Source organism: Schistocerca serialis, chromosome 4, assembly GCF_023864345.2.
Source record: "Schistocerca serialis cubense isolate TAMUIC-IGC-003099 chromosome 4, iqSchSeri2.2, whole genome shotgun sequence".
NCBI classification, from domain to species: Eukaryota; Metazoa; Arthropoda; class Insecta; order Orthoptera; family Acrididae; genus Schistocerca; species Schistocerca serialis.
The window spans coordinates 605,577,695-605,601,472 of NC_064641.1; the positions used below are offsets into that span (position 1 = coordinate 605,577,695).

Here is a 23,778-nt window from a genome sequence, read left to right on the forward strand (position 1 = left end):
AAAACTAAATTATGCTGGATATATTGGCTACAGTGCTGTATAAATATCTGGTGTGCTTTTGTGGCGTTTCATTGCAAACACTAACTTTCCAGGATTCTGTAATGCAGGTAATAATGTGCATATCATCGTTTTTTTTAAAACATGGGCTTTAGTTTAATGGTAAATAAAAAAAGGGAACGAACTTAACCAAATGTCGAAAGACCTACAGATTTTATTCTCTGCGGCTTCTAAGGGTTCAGATTCAGCATGTTTTAAAGACCTCACGAAGAAAGCGTCTCTTTCGCGTCATCTACAGAAGGTTTGTGATTAAGAAATTCAGAACTGGTGTAACAAGTTGTACGGAAACTGACACAATTTTGTTAGCAAAGTAGGGTAGAACTTTGACGAAACTGTAAATTAAAATGGCGTAGTTGAAGTTAATATTTTATTTTTAACCGATTTCTGGAACTTTATAACTTTATCTCATTCGTGAAATATTTCAGAGGATTCAGAAACAGAATTAATCAGAAGGGCCCTGCACTGGGAAGATGCCACAGTCTTTTTTAATGAGTGTAAGTAAATATTTCTCCATGCCGATCTTCAGTACATGTGTCGAATCAGTGCCGAATGGATCTATCCCTTCGCTGAATCTGTAAGAGATTGTATCAAACAGCTCAAAGTCGATGCACTGCTGTTGTCACTGTACCTAACAATAACTTAGGATGGTTTTAGACCTTATCAACTACATAAAAGATACAAAAACACAAGTCTTAATCTTCATGGTATTAGAGAAGTATAGGACAGCAGTATTGTGGCGTTTGTTCAAATAAGAGAGACAACTGAGATTGACGTCGCCTGCAGCATGCATTTGGAGATTTTTAAATGTTTTGTTACCTGTTTTAATTAAAAATACTTACAAAATAGGTAACAGATTACTAGAAGGCAGTTTATTTATACAAGAGGATAACAGTTAAACTATAAAGGACAAAATTAGAATGCAAGTTACAGCTCTGAGACTGTGAATGTTTGTACTACGGAGCTAACGCCTGAAGTCGTTGGAGATCTCGTTGCAACCACCGTTTCTCTCATTGCAGGTCACGTCGTACGTAACGCTGGAAAGGAAATGTCAGGAATTAATGACATTATAATAATTTACAGAAAGGGAATGAAATATAACGCTAAGTACACCTGCCGAGTCAGTACGGCGTGAGTTTATTCCTTTCTGTCACCCTGGCACACCAGCATACACTACTCTTATCATTGTATCAAAAAACGACGTGACGCAGTTTTTGCCTTTGGATTATCAATGGAAGACATAAAAAGGAAATAGTTTGTTATTATGGGATTAGAGGAGATCTGGGTGGGCGGTATAGGGAGGCTGGTTCAAACAGGATAAATGTGCGAGACATCAGATTTCCATGTTAAGATTTTTAAATATTTTTTATTACAAGCACTTACAACATAGATAACTGTATACTAGGTGACAGTCCATCCCTACATGAGTATCATAATTAAAAAAAAAAGAAAGACAAAATCATAAACCAAGTTCCATCTCTGAGAATGTGACTGTACGGCGGAGTTAGTGTACGATGGTCTGCGAGATCCCGTTGCAAGCACCTTTTCGGTCATCGCAGTCCAGAACGCTGGAAAAGAAACGTTAATAAAAATTTATGGGAAGGGAACACACTGCAATACAAAAGTCTTCTTCTAATACGTAGTACTTCCTTTTTTATAAGAAATTACTAAAAGCAATTAGTCAATAGTTATACGATGGTCAGTATGTGTCCCTTGATCGGTCCATGTAAATATCAATTTCAACTCGTCATTTATAAGACGCACTGATCCCAGTACCGTAAACGGTTCATAGTTGTCATTCTCCTGATAAGCAACAGTTTGCTTTGTTGTCGTTTACATGTTAGTTTCTGTATCTAATTATTAGAGCTCGTTGGCATGGTTACGTGTTACACGGTGGCGAGGAGTAATGGAAGAGACGCCCATTGTATCAATTACCGTGTTTCCTATCTGGAGACACCAGTGTTATATTACCTTGACGCAGAACTCCCGTCTCTGAGCACAGAAAATCGGTGTGAATGCGTAATACTATAGACTGCATCGTCCGCACAGTTCTCCAGAAGTTGTCCACAGTTCTCTATGTCGTAAGGGATTATTTACTTATTTCTGGCTATGAAGCTTATGTCATTTACTGTAAAGTTATTTGAAGCACAGAACTATCAGTCCAGCACAATATTACAATATTTCATTGCAGGACGACTATATAGTCACAATAATTCGTTCCTTTACATAATTTACGAATGTCACAATCTGTATAGTGTTTTTACTACTGTAACTTAAAATAGAAAATCTAGTGCTTCAGATAACTGCCTTGTATTTTTACTGTGTATATGCTGTAGGAAATTGAAAGGCATATGCGACGTTGTCAACACTTATGTGTGTGTCTCTGTAGCCAAAATCGACCAAATGTGGTGCGACGTCGAGTGGTGACGTAACTACTCGTAGGCAATACTTCACTTCAGATACCAAGTAACTGATGTAAAAATGCATTTCGCTGTAGACGTAGCAGTACGTGCCCTTGTACATTTTATAGGAAGAAATCAGTTGCAGACATTCACACTACATTATTTGATGTTGCACTTTAGGAACAGGTGGTCAGCTTTCTGAATGTGTTGGAGATTGATGGATCGCGATTCTGAGGCTGCCTTACAAGAGACGTTCATAATCCACCTTCTGCCAGTACGTGCACCGTGGCGAGTACGTGCGGTGTGGCGCGAGCTATGGACGCAAGGTACTTAACTGCTTACACTCTATAGAGTACTGCAGGGTTACGCCTTACAAGCGTGTACGATCATATGATGATTCATTTGCTACAGTCACCAACTTTCTTATATCCTATAGAAATTTGCGAGTGATTTCTTCATCAAAATGTGCATAATTTTGCAACGCAAACAAACTTGAGTTATATTTTATTTGTGCTGGTTTTAACAGTGGAAATAGTCGCACCTGGGACTATAGTAATCAATGTGCGATTACTGTTACGTCCCGCCGACGAAGATTTCAAGGAAATTATGGAGTGGTATCGTCTCGCTATCGTCTGCTACCAACAAGCGTGAATCGTGTAGCTTACCGTTTGTTTGTGCATATCACACTTGCAAAACTACTAGGTGCAGAATCGCTTGCTGTGCGCAGCTCTTTCCGATTCCAACATGATGGAATTCGTGCATATTTCCATTGTAGATGTGGAACACAGCCAACTATCGACTTTGAGGATAATTGGGTACGCCGAGCAGAGCTTGTTGGATTGCCACCGCGTTGACCTGATTTAACGCCTTTAATTCCGCGTCATTGGGGTTAGGATAACAATGGTGTGTCCATCGTTCGATGTCAGACCAAAACATAGATGCTAATTGCGCGAATCAATTTCATAGCATGGGATAGAATCACAACATGTCCGGATCAGAGCAGACGGTATGAACATTTACACTTGTTATCTGCAAGCTGCAATTGCTCTGTGATATTTACAAGTGCGAAATGTACGACTGCTTATATTCTTGCAAATGTCTGAACACAATTAACCGTTGCCTCTACTTGCCGACGACTTTACTATACTGTTTTGGCTAAATCTGTCTTCAAAAGCACAAGAAGGTCAGAACTAATAAAAAAAGTAAAAAATAAAGAGGAAGAAAACTGTTGCTACATACAATGCCAGTAACATAGAAGAAGATGTATAGTGAAATTAAGATAAGTGTTCTAAAATTAGGAAGCAGTACAATAATGATGAAGGTATTCGCAGCACCTTAGATAGGTTTCAGCATTACAGTGATTAGAAAAATGAGAAGGAATGTGTAATGTAAATAAAAATGTAACACGTAACCATGCCAAAGAGCTCTAATAAGTAGATTCAGAAACCAACATGTAAACGGCAACATAGCAAACTGTTGGATTATCAGAAGAATAACAACTATGAACTGCTTTTGGTACTATGGCGGCATGTCTGTTGCTGCTCCGACAAAGGATGTAACAAAATGAAACGCCTAAAACAGTTGTGGGTTTGATGATATTTATGTTAACATAATTAAAAGTTATTATTATTGATTTTCATTAATTAGTATGAACGAGGAAACAGAAGAATATCGTTTTGAATAAGGCACAGAATGAGTTAAGGAAGATTGAAGCTACCAACAGAGCAGTATTGAACTGAACCAGTAAATTAAGAAGGAAAAGTTAATGGTTTACGTCTTACTAATCAACTGTATGAGCTACAATAATGAAATACAAAATTTGTATAGTCTGATGTGTTCGGCAAAGAAGGCAAGTAATAAAATCGTTTGCGGAAGTCCTAGACCCTTGTGTGGAAGCAAAACATTTATGTAGGTAATACAAGTCTTGCTCTTCATTTAGTAGAATGCGTCATTCGTTAGTTTTGGTGTTGTGATAGCTTCATCTGATCACATACGCGAAGGGAATGTTCATAGCAGTGGTTGCCAGCGTTAAAGTAAATATATACACACTACTCACTAAATACATAAACTGAAATCAAAGGTATATCTAGTTACCTAATAAATATTTAATCCAGAATATTGAGTTCGTAAATGCAAATACGGCAGCACGGTGGAAAATCAATAGAAGAATATAACTTCCTTAATTCTGGAGACTCAATGCTAACAGAGATCGAAAATTACGAATTCTGATATGTTATGTTTGACAGACATGTTATGGAGGTGTGTCTAATTAAGGTTGGAAATAAGAACATAATGAGGAAAACGCCAAGGCTACTAAATAAGTTCTAATGAACATATGACTATAAATATGTTGTTTTTAGTTTTCTTGTGAAGAATATGCTCTCATTTCCTGGCAAAGTGTGGTACTATTCTCCATGATATGATGAAAAACATGGACTATCATACCCTTCATTAGCACGAGGGGAATGGTTTACCACGCGACTTACTTCTACATCTAGAACCACACTGAAGCGCGTGGCAGAGGGTCCGTACAACTGTACAATATGTTAGAGTCTCTTTCCGTTACCTTCTCCTATGGACCGCGGAAAGAATAAATGCTTAAATACGACTTTGAGAGTTAGTCTAATTAGTCTAATATAGTCTTCAAGATCCCTATGGTTGCGATGCGTAGGGGCTATAGTATACTTCTAAATTCTTCACACCGGTTCTGTAAACTCTATAGGGGGCTTTCGCAGGGTAATGGGCGGCTATCTTCAAACGTCTGACAGTTCAGATTTTTCAGAATATCGGTGACGCTTCCCAGATGGGAAACACAGGCGTTTTGTAAGAGGTCTCTTTTGTAGAAAGATTGTATTTACCCATAATCCAAGCAACGAATCAAAGTCTGCCACCTGATCTACCTACAACTAAGCCTACGTGATCATTCTATTTCCTCTACCCACACACACTGTTACCCCAGGGGATCTGAATGAGTTAATTGACTCCAATTTTGACTCATTAATATTTTAGTTGTAGGATACTACTCTTCGTAACTGAAGTCTCACTTTCACATTTATGTTGCCTGTATTCGCATCACTTTTAAATCTTACCTCGATCTATCTCGATATTTGTGCAGATTTTTTCAGATATTACTTCGTTATGAACAGGTGTCTGGGTTTACTATCAATGACGGCTGCCGCGTCGTTAATATTCGACATGAAAAGCAACAGTCTCAGTACCCTGCCCTGGATCACGTCTGACGTTGTACTCCTACATGTCCCGATGACTCTCCATTCAAGATAATGCGCCGTGTCCTCACTAGCAAGACATTATTATTATTTGCCTTATCAGTCTTCTGACTGGTTTCATGCAGTCTGCTACGAATTCTTCTCCTGTGCCAACGTTTTCACCTCAGAGTGGCAATTGCAACCTACGTCCTCAATTATTTGCTACATGTATTCCAATCTTTGTCTTCCTCTGCAGTTTTTACCCTCCATACCTCCCTCTAGTACAATGGAAGTTACGATGTGATGTCTCAGCAGATGTCCTACCATCCTGTCCCTTCTTCGAGTCAGTGTTTTCCGGAAATTCCTTCCCTTGTCGACTCTGTGGAGAACCTCCTCATTCCTTACCTTATCAGTGCACCTAATTTTCAACAATCGTTTGTAGCACTACATTTCAAATGCTTCGATTCTCTTCTGTCACGGTTTTCCTATAGTCCTTGTTTCAGTACTATACAATGCTGTGCTCAAAACGTATGTTCTCACAAATTTCTTCCTGAAATTAAGGGCTATCTTTGATGCTAGTAGACTTTCTTGCCTAGGAATGCCCTTTTTTGCCAGTGCTGGTCTGCTTTTTCGTCCTCCTTGCTCCCTCCATTATGGTTTAATTTGCTATGTAACAGAATTGCTTAACTTCGTCTGCTTCGTGTTCACCGATTCTGATGTAAGTTTCTCTCTTTTCTCATTTCTGCTTTCATTACTTTCTTCTTTCATCGATTTACTCTCAGTCCATATTCTGCACTCTTTGGGTTGTTCATTTCATTCAACAGATTCTGTAATTCTTCTTCGTTTTCACTGAGGATAGCAATGTTATCATAGAAAATCTTATCGCTGATATCCTTTCACCCTTAATTTTAATCCCACTCTTGAACCTTTCTTCTATTTCTGTCACTGCTTCTTCGATGTATAGACCAACAATAGCGTCGAAAGCCTACCTTCCAGTCTTACACCATTTTTAATCTGAGCACTTCGTCTGTGGTCTACCAGTTTTGTTATGCCGTCTTGATTCTTGCACACTTTGTATATTTCCCTGTAGCTTACCACTATTTTACATTGTTGAACGCTTTTTTCAGAAATTTCTACCACGTAAATTAGCACCCATAAAAACTCGACAGCCCACAGCAAAGTTTCACTGCTGACGGACTTTCTTCTTATTTTCTGATGGGTGTATTCAACAGACAACCACCATATTGGGATTCCTACCAGGTATTATCTTCACCTAACTCACTCATGTGCTAATTTTTGGAAGGGGCCTTATAGATTCCATGGGACTGGGGATTACTGGCGGTATGTTCTATGGGCCCCATGGTTCTTTCATGCAGCATCACAAATAAGGTGTATGCTCACTCGCTACAGGACACAATTTCTTACCTGACGAAAAAAATATCTTTGGCCACACGGTCATATGGCTCCTACACAGTCGTTACTAAGCTGAATTCGGCATTTCGGGGCAGATGCTTCTCGAGGCCCTTTTACGTGGTCGATGGATAGAATGAGGCTGTCCAATTGGCTGGTCCATTCTATCGTCCACCCGATCACGGGCCCACACGCGTTAGGTTTGAGTCTATAGAGTCGTTCTGAGGCATGTAGATTGTGAAAAAATCATTCAAGCTGTTTCCATTAGAATGTAGGCTGGTGCGTCTGCACGATTTCGTGTACGTAGATAGCTCGAAATCACTGAGTTTGTTATTTCCTTTCTGGGGGGGGGGGGGGGGGCACAGTCATATGGAACTTTTTGAGAGAAATTTCCGCCATTTGATTGTTAATTCGCTGACATTGTGCACAATACAGTATGGCATATTTAATGGCTAATATATTACTGTGACCTGCATTCACAACTTCTTTTCATTAACTGACACTGACGAATGTCAATGTCAGTGTAAGTGTCAGTGCTAGTTGATGAACAGAAGTGATGAATGTATTGTGGGTCGCGGAAATGGTTTTTCACTTGCACGGTGTGTCTTTCATATGTACTTGTATCTGTAATACAACTGGTCCATAAGACAGAAATATATATTTTTTTTATGATCTCACAGACAGGTCAGAAATTTTTAACATTTGAACATCCACTTGAGAACGGCTACAAATCCGAAATCATGATTGTGTAAGATAAATGAACAACTAACAGTCGAATGGCGAAGTTTCTTAAAAAATGACAGCATATGACGTACGTTAATTTACAACAGGGAGCTTCATACTGTGCATACAGTTGCTTTAATTGGGGACGCCTGCTTTCCTTGGCATCATTTGATCTATTTGTTCTCTATGTTAGAGACAATCAATCTAAGTTTCTCCATAGACTATTATTCACCAGTTACTGTGCATGTCTGAAGTTAATAAAAGGAGACAAAGCTAAAATTTTAATATATGAGACCATAATTTTGTGAATACGAAGATGGGATCAATAGGTTTTAAGTAAATTTTTCTAAATCGATTAGAAGATGCACGAACAATCGTTTACACAGGGTAAGGAAGCAATAATTTCAAAGAAGTCGGACTACGGTAAATTTTGTTTCTAAATAATGAAGCTTTGACTATGTGCTGGTACGAGGCACTAAAATGGTGAGCGGTACATGTTAAATCACTGCTCTGACAAAAAAGAAATCATTCGAAGAGCCATATGTTTAGAATGGAACGAAATATAGGATTTACAGCACAATCTTGAATATAGTAGTGCTACAGTGATGTTGCAAACCCATGAGATATGATGGTGAAGACGACAGCTGTGGAAAAGATGTAGGCAGCTGTAACAAGTTGGATCATGTGTTTAAATGATGATGAGGCTGTTTGCCAAACGATAATAAATAATGTTACACCTTAACCAAAATACCACCAACGAATGTTTGGGCCAAGCGTTCCGACTGTTCTTCCTATGAGAATGTAATCCAGTACAACAAAACTCTACTAGTATCTCCCACTCATAGCATGGTGTGGGAGATGTTTTAGAGCAGGGAATGTGTACATCAGATGAAATTTGGCCCATGGTACACACGCCATCATCTCTCGCTGCGGAACACAAAAGGAACTTGATGTCTGACCATGTGCATCGCTTTGTTCGATTACGGCAATTTGTAGACGACCTGTGACTGCAACATGACAATGCACCATCCTGTCGCTCTCGAATGCTTTGAGAAAGCACATGATGGGCGCGAGAATGCTACTACGAGCTTCTAGTTTACATGATCGTGATCCTATTGGGTACATATTAGACCCTATGAAGCAAGGTGTATACACCTTGGACCCAACTCCGACCAATTCTCGCGGTTGAGGGGTCATAGATACACCGCACAAAGAATTAGTCAACCACGGGAGATATCACGCTAGTATCGTAGTACACCACTTCTAGTGTTGATAGTGGCCTCGTTTAGTTGAGGATGGGAACGCACAAATGTCTTCAGGTGTGTCATATCCAGCTAAAGCCACTCATTGCTGGAATATTAACTGACATGTGTCACCCGCTGTTCGAAACAGTACTAGGTGTTTTCCATGGGATTCAAGTCGGGTGACGTAGTTGGGCAGCTGAAGTGCTATAGGACGCGTAATAGTTCGTCAGACACGAACGTTGTGTGCAACCCTGTTCACACGGCTGTTGTCATTTTTGAAGACGGGAATGTTCACACCATACTCGTCATTCAGATGCAGAAGACGTAAACTAGGGGCTCGCAGTAGCAGGAGCAGAAGACGTAAACTAGGGGCTCGTAGTATTCGGTAACGACAGGATGATGTCTTGTCATTCTGCAGTCACTGGTCGTCTAAACACTGCCGTAATCGAACAAAGCGGTGCACATGTTCAGACATCAGGTTCCAATTTCATCGCCGAGAATGCGACATAAACATCCCGGTTTATGTGAGCTTTACCCATAATGGATGAATTGAATTCCTGGACTGTTTCTTTATAGCGTGTAGAATGAGACCCGCTTTACCGCTCACAACTGAAGGTGGTTTGTTTACGACACGATCAGTTTCGCGCTTACGTCCAACGTCAGGTAATTACTCATTCATTTTCATGTTTCTACATTCAGTGTTGGCGTTCACTGTTTAAATAAAAGCCGCGCGGCGTAGCCGTGCGGTCTGATGCCTCTTGCCGGCCGCTGTTCTAGGCACCTCAGTCCGGAACCGCGCTGCTGCTACGGTCGCAGGTTCGAATCCTGCCGCGGGCATGTATGGGTGTGATGTCCTTAGGTTAGTTAGGTTTAAGTAGTACTAAGTCTAGGGGACTGATGACCTCAGATGTTAAGTCCCATAGTGCTTAGAGCCATAGATTTTAAGTTCAAAAATGGTTCAAATGGTTCTGAGCACTATGGGACTTAACATCAAACGTCATCAGTCCCCTAGAACTTAGAACTACTTGAACCTAACTAACCTAAGGACATCACACACATCCATGCCCGAGGCAGGATTCGAACCTGCGACCGTAGCGGTCGCACGGTTCAAGACTGAAGATGTTAAGTCCCATAGCGCTTAGACTCATTTGAACCATTTGTGGCGTCTTGCCACAAATTTCCAATTTTTAAATAAAAGGGAAATTATGTGACATTTGCTTACTAGATCCAACTGAAATAATTGGAAGTGGCGAAGTGACATGTGCTGAAATATTTGTATACTTATATAGCTAGTGTGTCCAAATCTTAATTGCACATTGGTCACGTTTTTTACATTGTATGAGAATCTAAATGTGTTTGTAAAAGAAAAGAAAAGACCTCCGACCGAACAGGCTATGAAGGCCGAACGATACCAACCGGCCGCCGTGTCATCTTCAGCCCACAGGCGTCACTGGATGCGGTAATGGAGGGGCATGTGGTCAGCACACCGCTCTCCCGGCCTTTTTGTCAGTTTACGAGATCGGAGCAACTACTTCTCACTCTAGTAGTTCCTCAGTTTGCCTCACAAGGGCTGAGCGACACACTTGCCAACAACACTCGGCAGACCGGATGGTCACCCACCCAAGTGCTAGCCCAGCCCGACAGCGCTTAACTTCGGTGATCTGACGGGATCCGATGTTACCACTGCGGCAAGGCCGTCCGTTGTGTTTGTAAAAAAGATGACAAATGTGCAATTACGAACTGGATGCTCTAGCTAAATACAAGTATACTAATATTATCAACACATGTCACTTCGCCACTTCCAATTTTTTCACTTGTGTCTATTTAGTCAATATCATGTAATTTGTTTTTTTTGTTTAATCAGTGAACTTCAACAATGAAGGTAGAAACGTGAAGGTGAGGGTATAATGACCTGAAGGTGGGCACAAGCTCGAAAACGGTAAATAAATAAATCACCTTCAATTGAGGCTGGTCCCAATTCATGGTACTGAAAGCACTCCCAAAATGTTATAGAGTTACTAAAATAGTCTCAATATATAGTGAGCTTTAGGGCTCATTGAGATGCTGGTGGACTTTGGACCTCGCACTATTTGAAAAGATGCAAGTTTACGACTTGTCGCACCATTCTAAACGAGCCCAGTCCATTACTTTCCACAGTAATCGTAGGTGCTTTGCGGCCTACCTAAGATGTGAATTTTATTTGCCACTGTGGACAATGGCCTTTTGCGACGTACTCGACATCAAATGTCCACTGCTTGCAGTTACCTTCGCAATGTTCACTCGGAATCTGTTTTGAGATGAACCTGACAGTAGCAATTCCGATCAATGTTCAGTTAACAGTAAACACCTCAAGATCCTGAAGAAGATCTCAGCAGAAGAGTCGCAACGTCGATCTTGTAGAAGAAATACGTCGCGGCTTAACTGTCTACAGGATTCAACTTCTTCCTGGTTTGAGACCGAACGTCATTGGCAAGGCGTGACACTTGTCACGGGTGCCTGTACACTAGGATTTTTCTACGATGATTTTACATGGCTGTGAGTTGTACATTATTCTTTGTACACACGTCAGACAGCCCTAATTGGTATACCAAACTCTCCAACAAATGGGGAACATCTCGGGATGATCACGGGAACTTCCAAACAGGGTAGCTCCTTCCTGCCATTCTGTTACATCTTGATTGTGACTTATGTTCCTATACTGACTCTATACAACTAATTTTCACATACACAACATCTCACTGCCATGTTAGGTCCAATGACCACATGGTACAAGTTTTACATCATGTAATGTGTGTCTGCTCTTTGAATGGATAGATGGGTGGATAGGGTGGTTTTGGCGAACGACATCAAGGTCTTTGGCTGCCAGACGAAAACAGTAATATTTTATACGGTGACGTGATATCACGATGGCATTACAACGCTTTCGATGTCTCGTTGAGTCTATGTCACGATACGACTGCGTCAAGTTTCACTGACTCATTTGTTCCTGAATGTGTAATATGTTACATGAACAGTAGATCTATAACATGAGTACCGAATATTGTAATTTACTTGTATGATTGATACAGCAGTTGCGTACACAGTATTTGTCATTATCAAAAAAGTATCTGTAACGGTAAGCTCCGTAAGCAAAAATCCCATTGGCCTTGGTACTCACCTACCGCTAACACGTAGGCGAAAGCCACTTCACTACTTCCAGCCCTCGTTGTAAGACGCCAAAAAACTGACGAGGGAGGAAAGCGCCCAACTGTGCTGCTGGGGCGTAACTGAGAACTCTTCTAGCCAACTTGAAACTATTCCCACCATTCAGCACACAGATCAAGGCATGTCACGAAAAAGAAAAAAAAAGGTGAAGAATTCAAGAGGGCTGTTATCAGACGACAAGAAAAACATGAAGAAAGAATGATAGGGAAGCAATTGACAGAAGAACAACAATAACCACAAAAAAGGATAGGAAAGAAGTGGGAAGCAAACGAACAACAGAGAAGACCACTTCTGTGGAAGCAGATCTTCATTCAGATTTCATTCCACTTACTATTTGAATGGTAAGAAAGACTAAAAGTAACTCACTAAAGCAAAACACAGCACCAAGATTACAAATAAAAAAGTCGACAATCACGTAGAAAGCTCAAAAAGGCATTGCAGTAGGAACTAATGAAACTATATTGTGCTGATGATTTTGCTCTACCACATTCTGGTGTACGTGTTACGCACATTATTAGTTTCTGCAAACCAGTGGAAACATTGTCATCTATCAGAATAGTATACCCCTGAAAAATGTTTATTGAGAAGAATATTACAAATGTTTGGAGAATAATTTTTAAGATAGTAAGTTTTTAAGTATGCTCGGAAACTCTACAGTAAGTAAATTTGTGGCACTTGTTTTATTTTAATTTCTGCTTTTTTTAAAAATTTATACGTTTAAGGAGTTCTTGATATAAAACACATACATTAAATTAAACATGTAGATTTAAATGGATGTAAATGAATTCAGGGTGAGTCACTATCTGTTGCCACCTAGAATAACTCCGAAAGTATGATGGAGCTGCATGGGCCAACCTGGGCCGTAATATGACGTTGGCTTTTTGTTGCTAGGTGGGGTCGCTTCGAAGATATGAAGGTCAACTTGTTTTTTTAAATGGTATGCTACAGTTTAATACGTATTTTCTGATAGCGGCTAGCGAGACAAATCCAATGATGTGTAACAGTAAGGTCTTTGAAGATCAAAGAAGGTCGCAAAGGTGGCATGAACGTCCATTTGCAGAAGGTGTACCAAGTGATGACCACTGGTATCAATGCAGTGCTGCAATACTCTTATCATGGATTGAGTGATATTCCTTATCACATCCGTACTTATCGAAGCACATGCTCTGACAATTCTCTCTCGCATATCTTCAGGTGTAATTGGAACCTCTTTATAAATAATATCTTTTACGAATCCCCACAAGAAAAAAGCCAGAGGCGTCAAGTCTGGCGAATGACCTGGCCACGACACATTTCCTCCGCGTCCAATTAATCGATTTGGGAATTGTCTCTGCAACTCATTTCTAGCCATCAGTGTAAAATGTGCCGGGCACCCATCGTGTTGATACCACATTCTGTTCCTTGTCACTCGAAGTATTTCTTCCAATAACTGACCTAATGTTTCTTGCAGGAATGTGGTATACTTCGCCTACCATTAAGATTTCCTTCCATGAAATAGGGGCGTATAATTATGTCCTCCAGGATCCGACACCATACATTCACCAGCCACGGTTTTTGGTGTGCAACTTTCCGCAGCCAACATGGATTTTTAGTTGCCCAATAAAGCATGTTATGCAAATAACATTTCCATGGTTCGTGAATGTAGTCTCGTCAGTAAATAAAATCAATATAATAAATGTGTCATCCCTCTAAATCCCAAGTTCAGCCCATCGGAAGAATTCAGTGCGACTCATACAATCCGTACCAGTTAATTCTTGGTGGAGACTGATATGGTAAGGATGATATTTGTGGAGATGCAGAACACGAACAACACTACTCTGGCTCATGCCAGATTCCCTTGCGATTTGACGCGAACTAATACAAGGATCTCGAATCACAGTGGCAAGAGTACCAGTTTCCGTTTCCTCGTTGGTAGCTTTCCGACGCGTTAAAGATCCAGTTGCTCTCAATTTATTATTCATATATTTAAATGTACCACGTGTAGGGCGAGTACGTTGAGGATATGTTTCAGCGTATAAGTCTCAAGCTCTCACTGAATTTCGTTGGCATTGTCGATAAGTGAGAAGCATATCGACTTGTTCTTCGAAGGAATACTTCATTCACACTCGCTTAATTCGACGATACTAGTGTTACCGTTGCTATTGGTGTTGTATTGCGAAACCGTAGAATGGTGTTTACATGTCAATGGCACGTTAGATGGATACGCCGTATTCTTCGAATATTTACTATTTGGATGATATGCGAGGGAGAATTGTCAGAGCATGTGCTTAGATGAGTGCGGAAGTGATAAGGAATACCACTCAAATCTTGATAAGAAGATTGCAGCACTGCATTGATACCAACGGTCATCACTTTGAACATCTTCTGTAAATGAACGTTCATGCCACCTTTTTGACCTTCGTTGACCTCAAAGACCTTACTGTTACATATCACTGGATTCGTCTCGATAGCCGCTATCAGAAAATAAGTACCAAACTATAGCATCCCATTTTTAAAAAAACGAAGTTGACATTCCTATCTCTGATGCGACCCCACCTAGCAACAAAAAAACCAACGTCATATTATGGACTCCGTTGCCCCATGAAACATTTGTCCCACACACTTTTCAGCTGCTATCATACTTTCGGAGTTATTCTAGGTGGCCATAGTTAGTGACTCACCCTGTATATAAGCACCTGACGATATTGGTGCTATCAGCATTAAAATATGTTTACCATCTAGATTTAGAGAGCAAAAGAACTGCTTTTTCTTTACTACTGGTAAAGCAATCGAACCCATCAAAGAGTTCTCAAAAATGTTTACATCTTAATTAAAGCTACAAGTGTGTGTGTGTGTGTGTGTGTGTGTGTGTGTGTGTGTGTGTGTGTGTGTGTGTGTGCGCGCGAGAGCCATTTTAAATAGACTGTTGTTGTTGTTGTTGTGGTCTTCAGTCCTGAGACTGGTTTGATGCAGCTCTCCATGCTACTCTATCCTGTGCAAGCTTTTTCATCTCCCAGTACCTACTGCAACCTACATCCTTCTGAATCTGCTTAGCGTATTCATCTCTTGGTCTCCCTCTACGATTTTTACCCTCCACGCTGCCCTCCAATACTAAATTGGTGATCCCTTGATGCCTCAGAACATGTCTTAAATAGACTAGTGTTTGTAAATTTACTTATCTGTGTGAAATGCAAAGCTGCGAAGAGCGAATACTATCTTGTCTCCATGCACTATAATTCAGTAATAAAAAACGTGAGACATAACTTCACATAGGAGGCTAGCAACCATTCTAGTAAATATGCGTAGCTGAACTGCCTGGGTCGCGTAAGAAGTCATACAGCAGGTGAAGAATGACTTTGTGGATCACCAAGTACCCATGAAGCGTTTCGGAATTGTTTCCATCTGGCAACGTTCTTGTCTTTGTGCTGCCTTTGCACTTGGATTTATGAAAATGGAAATAATTTCGAAACCTGCCATGCAAACTTTGTGATCAATAAAATTATTCTTCACCTGCTGTATGTCTTTTAATGCGATTCAGCCAGCTTAACTATAGACCTTCGCATATTCAATGATCATCATCATCGTCCACAACAACAGCAACAATAGTCGCAACTGGTCTGTCAGATCTAGGTTTTTTAATGTTTTCGTTAAATCGATGAAGGCGAAAGTAGGTGGGGCTGTTTTAAAAAGGACATGGCTGATTTTCCTCTCGTCATATCAGAGGTGGATCTCCAGTCGTTCTTCTATTTGCAAGATGTTCATCATTAACAACAACACCACAACCACCACCATCACCATCAGTCACCACCACCACCACCACCAACAACAACAACAAGAAGATCACCAACAATGAAAAAGATGAAGGTTACCTCTTTGAGCTTTACAGCCACCCACTATCGTGAGAGCCCGCGAATTCAGAGATCGTCCTGTGGCGTGAGTGCAAAAAACAGGACAGTAAATCTTAAGTAATTTCAAGCCGTATTATTTTCCTCTCGTAAACAGCAACAACAAAACAAAACAAACGAAGACTTTCTATTCAGTCTGCACCATAAGAAGTACGGAATGAACTGTTTTATTCGAGAGAAAAACGTTCATTTGGTCGCAATAAAAAAATCTTTCCCTGACGCTCCTCAGGCGTGATTGCGTAGTTGAAGTGGTGAGGTGGAGTGGGCACGGCAAAGTGGGGGACGTGGAGGGGATGATTGATATGAATATCACAGACGGTCCCTCACGCCAACAGTGCAGCATCTCATTGCCGACGAACCGACAGTCGCTAGGTAGAAACGCACACCACAGCACGCAACGAAAGCAGTATGTCAGTACCGGAAGATGTACTTAACACAGGCTGTTTCACAGTTCCTATTACTTGCTTCTACGGTTTACAGAGAGGAATTACTTAATAAAATTTTGATCAGGAATTGATTTCCGGAAAGGTACCTCATAGATACAACGTAAATTTGCAGATTAGAACGTTTTAAAATCTCCCGCTTCAGTGTACGCATACAAACTGAGATGAGAGTGCCGTCGTCATTCATTGTGATTGTGATATTACATAACATTTCGTCAGGCTAGAGGGGGATTGACTGTGATACTCCGCGGACGTGCCGCGCTCTCGACATAGAACGCCCTTCGTATTGTAGAAGAGAACCTAAAGACGAGTACTCGAAATATTGCAGGACACACAGGCCCGCTGTGTGTGCACCATAGGGATGGGTAAGGGGGTGGGGGACTTGAGACTTGAGACTTATTTTACATCCGAACGTTATATTTCCGGCCCTAGGTTCCTTGTCAAAACTTTATCTACTAAGTCCGCTCTACAAACATTTGTAGCCTGTAATAGGGATAGTGAAACATCCTTTACGTGCACCTATTTACAGACAATCAATGTGTTCCAGTGACTTCCTCTATGAAAGTAATTCTTTCTTTGGCTACTAATACGGCGTTTAATCTTCAGGGAAACCTTCACTTTAACTCCTGATACGCTGAAATTGGAACTTGTTCCGTTCTCACTTTGACATGATTGCTCTTTTTTTTGTGTGGATTGTGGAAAGGCCTGTCCAGCAAAGACGTGCAATACTATTGAAAACATGTGAAAACATGATGCACTGAGCGAAGTGCGGCAGTGGTACGACGAACTACTGTTGAATAATCGAGCGCTGGAAACAATAACCATTATAAAATGTCTAGGACTAAGTGCACGGAATGACTCATACTCGTAGCACTGTGACGACTACATGAAACTAGTTTGTCAGAAGCGAGATTCCAGACAGACTCGTTGGAAGGATCCCAGGGAAATGTGATTCGCCAGGAAAGAGGAAGCCAAGAAGAGCTATTGTTTCATCCATTCCTGGGCATTGTTCGATAGTCTGGAAACCTCACTAAATAGGATTAATGACGGAGATAGAGAAAGGTCAAAGAAAAGCGATACATTTCGTCACGGGTCAGCAGGAGAGCGTCACAAATATTGTTATGCAGCCGTCGTGGCAGGCGACAGAAGACAAGCCCACTGCATCGCGGAGGGGCGTACTATTTCTGAGTGCGTACTTTGTAAGAATGAAGTGCGTATTGATTGCTGTAATATACATTGACGGAAAAAAATCCAACACCAAAAAATGATTAAGTAGAGTTATGAAATTCCTGCAGATTGGAAAACTGCAATTCTGTGCCCTATATTTAAGAAGAATGATCCACTAGTTTGTGATAACTACAGAGGAATTGCCTTACTAGATGTCACCTACAAAATCTTACCGAGCTGCCTATTAAACAGGCTGATACCAAAAACAGACGAACTGATTGGGGACTACCAATGCGGTTTCCACAGAAACAGATCCACATTAGATCACTTATTCACTCTAAGACAAGTAACTGAGAAGGCGTGGGAATTCAATGTAGATGTCCACATATTATTCGTAGATTTTAAAAAAAGCCTATGATAGCATACACCGACAGACACTGCTAAATATAATGAAGGAATTTAAAATACCATCAAAATGAAACAGATTAGTTAAAATGTGTATAGGTGACACTTGGTGTCGCATAAAGACACCGGTAGGAGAAACTGAAGATTTTAAGGTGTACACTGGACTGAGACAAGGGTATGCCATTTCACCTATTTTATTTAACCTTGTCCTAGAGAAGATCGATAGAGAATTTTCTAAAACCAGTCCATAAGGGATCCAGCTACAGCATGTGAATATTACAAGACTTGCCTATGCAGATGATGTAGCACTAATAAGTAGTTTCAAAAGAGAATTAATCAGAATGATGCAAAATTATTACAAAATTGCTGAGAAAAAAGGATTACATGTTAATGAAGAAAAGACAGAATACCTGCCCATAAATAAGAAAACCAGAAAAGATGCACGTCTGACTGTAAATGGATTCAATTTCAAGACTGTTGACCACTTCAAGTACCTAGGAAGTCTTTTTAGTAATAACAACAGAACTGATATAGAAATAGATGCTGGTATATCAACAACAAACAAGACACTTCTCAGTTTCTTCAAAATTCTAAGAAAAATATCACTTAGCAGTAACTTCAAAATCCGCTTATATTAATCGACCATTATGCCTGTGATGTTATATGGATGTGAAACATTAATATTTAGAAAGAAAGATGATAAAAGTCTGTTAATATTCGAAAGTACTAAGGAAAATTTTCGGACCTGTATACGACGAAAATAACATGGAATGGAGAATAAGAAGAAATGAAGAATTAAGAGGGCTGTACAAACACCGTAACATCGTCGAAGTGCTCAAGAGGAGAAGGTTGAATTGGGCAGGCCATATAGCAAGAATGACAGAGAATAGACTACCCAGAATGGCATTCAGCAGAACAATAGATGGAATGAGAGGAAGAGGGAGTCCCAGAATCAGATGGCGGGACAACATTAGGGAGGACACAACTAGGATGAACAGCAACGGCAAGTGGACAAACAGCGCATTGGACAGGCAGAAGTGGAAGAGGCTCATAGAGCAGGCGTATGGCCGATAAGGCCCTTGCCACATGTAAAGTAAAAGTAATGAAATTTCTGGCTATATCTGTCTAGTAATATATAAAGTGATTTACGTGACAAGTTCACGTAAGCACGATAAAAGACAATGCAAATGTGACATGCTCATTCAGTAATAACAGCTGTAACCGAGAGAATTTTTAATAAAAGCATGCAAACGTGAATGCATTGTGTCGTACAGGTGCCGGATGTCAGTTTGTCGGGTGAAGTCCCATGCCTTTCGCGCTTGGTCTGTCAGTACAGGGACGTTTAATGCTTGTTGTGGATGACGCTGGAGTTAATGTCCGACGATGACCAACACGTGTTCGATTGTAGACAGATCTGATGATCGAGCAGACCAAGACAACTTGGCAACACACTGTAGGGCATGCTGGATTACGACAGCAACATGTGGGCGTGCATTATCCTTCTGGAAAACACCCCTGCAATGCTGTTCATGAATGACAGCACAACTGGTCGGATCACCAGACTGATGTACAGATTTGCAGGCAGGATGGGTGGGATAAACACGAGAGTGCTCCTGCTGTCGTACGAAATCGCTCCCCAAACCATAGCTCCAGGCGTAACTCCATTGTCTCTAGAACATAGACAGGTAGGTAGGAGGCGTTCAACTGGCCGTCTTCTAACCAACACACGGCCCTCACTGCCACAGACGAAGAAGTAGCTTACATCAGGAAACTAAACAGGTCTCCTCCTTGCCCTCCAGTGGCTCTTACTTGACACCACTGACGTCGCGCCGGCCAGAGTGGCCGTGCGGTTCTAGGCGCTACAGTCTGGAACCGATCGACCGCTACGGTCGCAGGTTCGAATCCTGCCTCGGGCATGGATCTGTGTGATGACCTTAGGTTACTTAGGTTCAAGTAGTTCTAAGTTCTAGGCGACTGATGACCTCAGAAGTTAAGTCCCTTAGTGCTCAGAGCCACCACTGACGTCGCGAACGTCAGTTGTCTGGGGGTCAGTGGAATGTACGCTTCAAGACGTCTGTCACGGAGCTGTCCTTGAAGAAACCGATTTGTAACAGTTCGTTTTGTCACTGTGGTCCCAATTGCAGCTCAGATTGCTGCTGCAGTCGGAATTCGATGTGCCGCAGCCATATGCCGAACACAACGGTCTTTCCTTTTGGAGTGGCCGTCCGGAGCCCGGCCTTCTTGCGACCGTACATTCCTGTAATCACCGTTGCCAGCAACCATGTACAGTAGCAACATTCCTGGCAACTCTTTCTGCAATATCGTGGAAGGAACAGCCAGCTACTCGTAGCTCTATTGAACGACCTGGTTCAAAGTTAGTGAACTGCATATGATGGAATCTTCGTTGTCTCGAAGGCACTCTTGACTAACATCAATTCACCACGTCCAACCTCAAAGGTAAATTATGTTCACTACTGATTTGTGCCCTCATGGTGGCGCTACTAGTGGTACTCTTATCAAATGGTTCAAATGGCTCTGAGCACTATGGGACTCAACTGCTGTGGTCATCAGTCCCCTAAAACTTAGAACTACTTAAGCCTAACTAACCTAAGGACATCACACACACCCATGCCCGAGACAGGATTCGAACCTGCGACCGTAGCAGCAGCGCGGCTCCGGACAGGAGCGCCTAGAACCGCACGGCCACCACGGCCGGCTTCCCTTATCCGCTGGTGCGAAATTGGAAAAGACGTCATCTTTCAGATGTAAAAACATGCCTACCAACTTTCGTTTATCTCGCGCGACTTCTTCTTGGTACTGAGAATTTTTTCCCGTCAGTGTGCATCTTTCGAAATGAGAAGGCGGTAGATCAGAGAACCTAGAGCTTTCTTTCACCATCACAAATGGAATAGGAAAAGGGTGAAATTGTAGAAGTACCCGAAATACACTTCACACTTTATAAAGTGATTGTGGAGTAAAGATGCAGATAGAGATGTAGACACTGGAGTGAACTGAGTATTAGTCACAGAATAAGTTCGAAAATTGTAGTTGCATTGCTTGACAAATGGTGGTGTAAGAGGGTATTTCGGAAAGTAAAGATACACCGTACGCCAGAGGAACAGAAGAGTTTTGGCGAGCAGTTTGGCAACACTGGTGTTAACTTTGAACCGTTAGCTTTCTCCTCGCGGTCGTTCGGCAGTTAAACGTTGCTTCTGGTTGGAGTAGGTCGTGTTCAAAATGGCCGCGCCCATTCAGAATCCCGCGAAATGCGAAGTGCGCTCCGTCATACGTTTTCTTCATGCAAAAGGTCAGCGACCAGCGGATATTCACAAAGAAATTGTTTCTGTTTATGGGAACACTATGAATCGACAAAATGTTACGAAATGGTGTCGTCACATCTCTGAAGGTAGGACCGATGTTCATGACGAACAAATAACAGGTCGGCCATCTGTGATGCCCTTCTTTGGAGAACGGAGGAAGCAATTCGTGCGAATAGACGTCTCACATTGAAAGAATTGCATCAGATCATACCGGACGTGTCAATGACAACTCTTTATGATGTTGTGACTGTCCAGTTAGGGTACAGGAAATTGTGTGCGCGCTGGGTTCCAAAACTGTTAACGGAAGAATACAAAAAGAAAAGGATGGGCTTTGCACTCGACTTCCTCTCACGCTATGCTGAAGCAGGTGATGAGCTCCTTGATCACATTGTGACAGGTGACGAGACGTGGGTTTATCACCATACACCTGAATCCAAGCAACAATCAATGCAATGGCGCCATTCCAATTCACCAAAAGCCAAGAAATGCAAATTGTCGATTTCAGCGAAGAAAATCATGGCTTCTGTTATTTCGGACAGACAAGGCATTCTTCTGTTGGAATTTATGCCTCCTGGAACGACAGTTAACGCTGCCAGACTTTGAAACGTCTTCGAAGGGCAATTCAAAAGAAACATAGGGGAATGCTGACAAGTGGAGTCCGCTTGCTTCATGACAACGCTCAGCCTCACACGGCGCTCGTAACCAAAGCACTACTCAAACAATTCAAATGGGACGTATTGGACCATCCGCCATACAGCCCGGACCTTGCGCCCACCGACTTCCATGCCTTCCGTTACCTGAAGTCACATCTTGGTGGAAAATCATTCCACGACGATGAAGAGATCAAAGATGAAGTTGAAATGCGGTTCCGACAACAGGCGGCAACCCTCTATGACTGTGGGATACAAAAGCTTGTGCACCGACTTAACAAATGTTTGGATAACGGGGGTGATTATGTCGAAAATAACAAATAAACCAGTTAATATGATTTAACTGACGTTTTCTAAATAAATGTTCTATTTAAGGACTGCGAGCCATTGTATCTTTACTTTTCGAAATGCCCTCGTACTATTGGAATCATACAAAACTCTTCCAATCTTGTTTGGGAGAACTATGTGTAATTTGTCCGTATTCTCTGAGAAGCTTATAAGTAAGAGTGTAAAAGTAGATGATTAGCAAGTATGACCTACACTGCAGGTTTCTTGAACACGATAGACCTCAGCAGGGCGGTGACCTCCGCTTCGCCGTAGCGGTGTCCGTGCTCGACATTGACGTGGCTGTGACTGTGCTTCCTGGAACGGTGCTCATGCGATTCTGAGGAGTCGGAAGACTCTGGAGAGTCCGAAGAGTCGGAGGAGCTGCTGCCGGCGTTCGCACAGCAGGCCACCAACAGGACGAGGCCGAAGACGAGAAGGGGCAGCGCAAGTCTCGATCGTGCCATGTTTGCGCGTCTGAGGCGTTCGCGAGGTTCACTGGGTGACACCGGCTGGACAACGTGCCGTTATATAAGGACCGTGGCAGGCGATAACCGATGTCTGAGCGTTGACTCTGGCGCCGTCAGCGTTATCTGCGGAGAAGGACAAGAGCAGCGGGACGTCTTTTTGCAGACGCTTCGCACGCATTCTGGTGGTGGGTGCTGTTATGCGCGGATAGCTCTACAGTAGACCGGAGAGGACAGTTAACGATTTTTTGAAAATTAGCGCCAGAGTGTAAAATCTTTACAAATAAAAATATAAATGTTCGCTCTTCCAAAATCGCATTCGGAACCGCGCGACTGCTACGGTCGCAGGTTCGAATCCTGCCTCGGGCATGGATGTGTGTGATGTCCTTAGGTTAGTTAGGTTTAAGTAGTTCTCAGTTCTAGGGGACTCATGACCACAGATGTTAAGTCCCATAGTGCTCAGAGCCATTTGAACCATTTGAACCAAAATCGCATATCTCTGAAAGTTCTTCACTGATTCCTTTTAAATTTTGTCGCCACGTTGGATTCGCGTTGGGCGTGTTTTTTATAAACATACTATAGCGCCACATATACACGGTGGTCCATTGATAGTGACCGGGCCAAATCTACATCTATATCTACATGATTACTCTGGAATTCACATTTGCTTGGCAGAGGGTTCATCGAACCACAATCATACTATCTCTCTACCATTCCACTCCCGAACAGCGCGCGGGAAAAACGAATACCTAAACCTTTCTGTTCGAGCTCTGATTTCTCTTATTTTATTTTGATGATCATTCCTACCTATGTAGGTTGGCCTCAACAAAATATTTTCGCATTCGGAAGAGAAAGTTGGTGACTGAAATTTCGTA

General features: G+C 41.8%; 1 protein-coding gene across 2 annotated transcripts; it reads right to left on the reverse strand.

The window, feature by feature from the left end:
* Nucleotides 1-904: 904 nt before the first annotated feature.
* LOC126475406 (uncharacterized) lies at nucleotides 905-22,964 on the reverse strand. Of its 2 annotated transcripts, none has more exons than XM_050103250.1 (2): nucleotides 22,653-22,963; nucleotides 905-1,091 (listed from the first exon to the last, which is right to left on the reverse strand). In XM_050103250.1, exons 1-2 carry the CDS (start codon nucleotides 22,901-22,903, stop codon nucleotides 1,019-1,021), a joined length of 324 nt encoding a protein of 107 aa, XP_049959207.1. In that variant the 5' UTR covers nucleotides 22,904-22,963; the 3' UTR covers nucleotides 905-1,018. The 2 variants fall into 2 exon arrangements, with proteins under 2 accessions (XP_049959207.1, XP_049959208.1); XM_050103251.1 differs by lacking the exon at nucleotides 905-1,091 and adding an exon at nucleotides 1,400-1,622 and having other exon boundaries at nucleotides 22,653-22,964.
* Nucleotides 22,965-23,778: the final 814 nt, after the last annotated feature.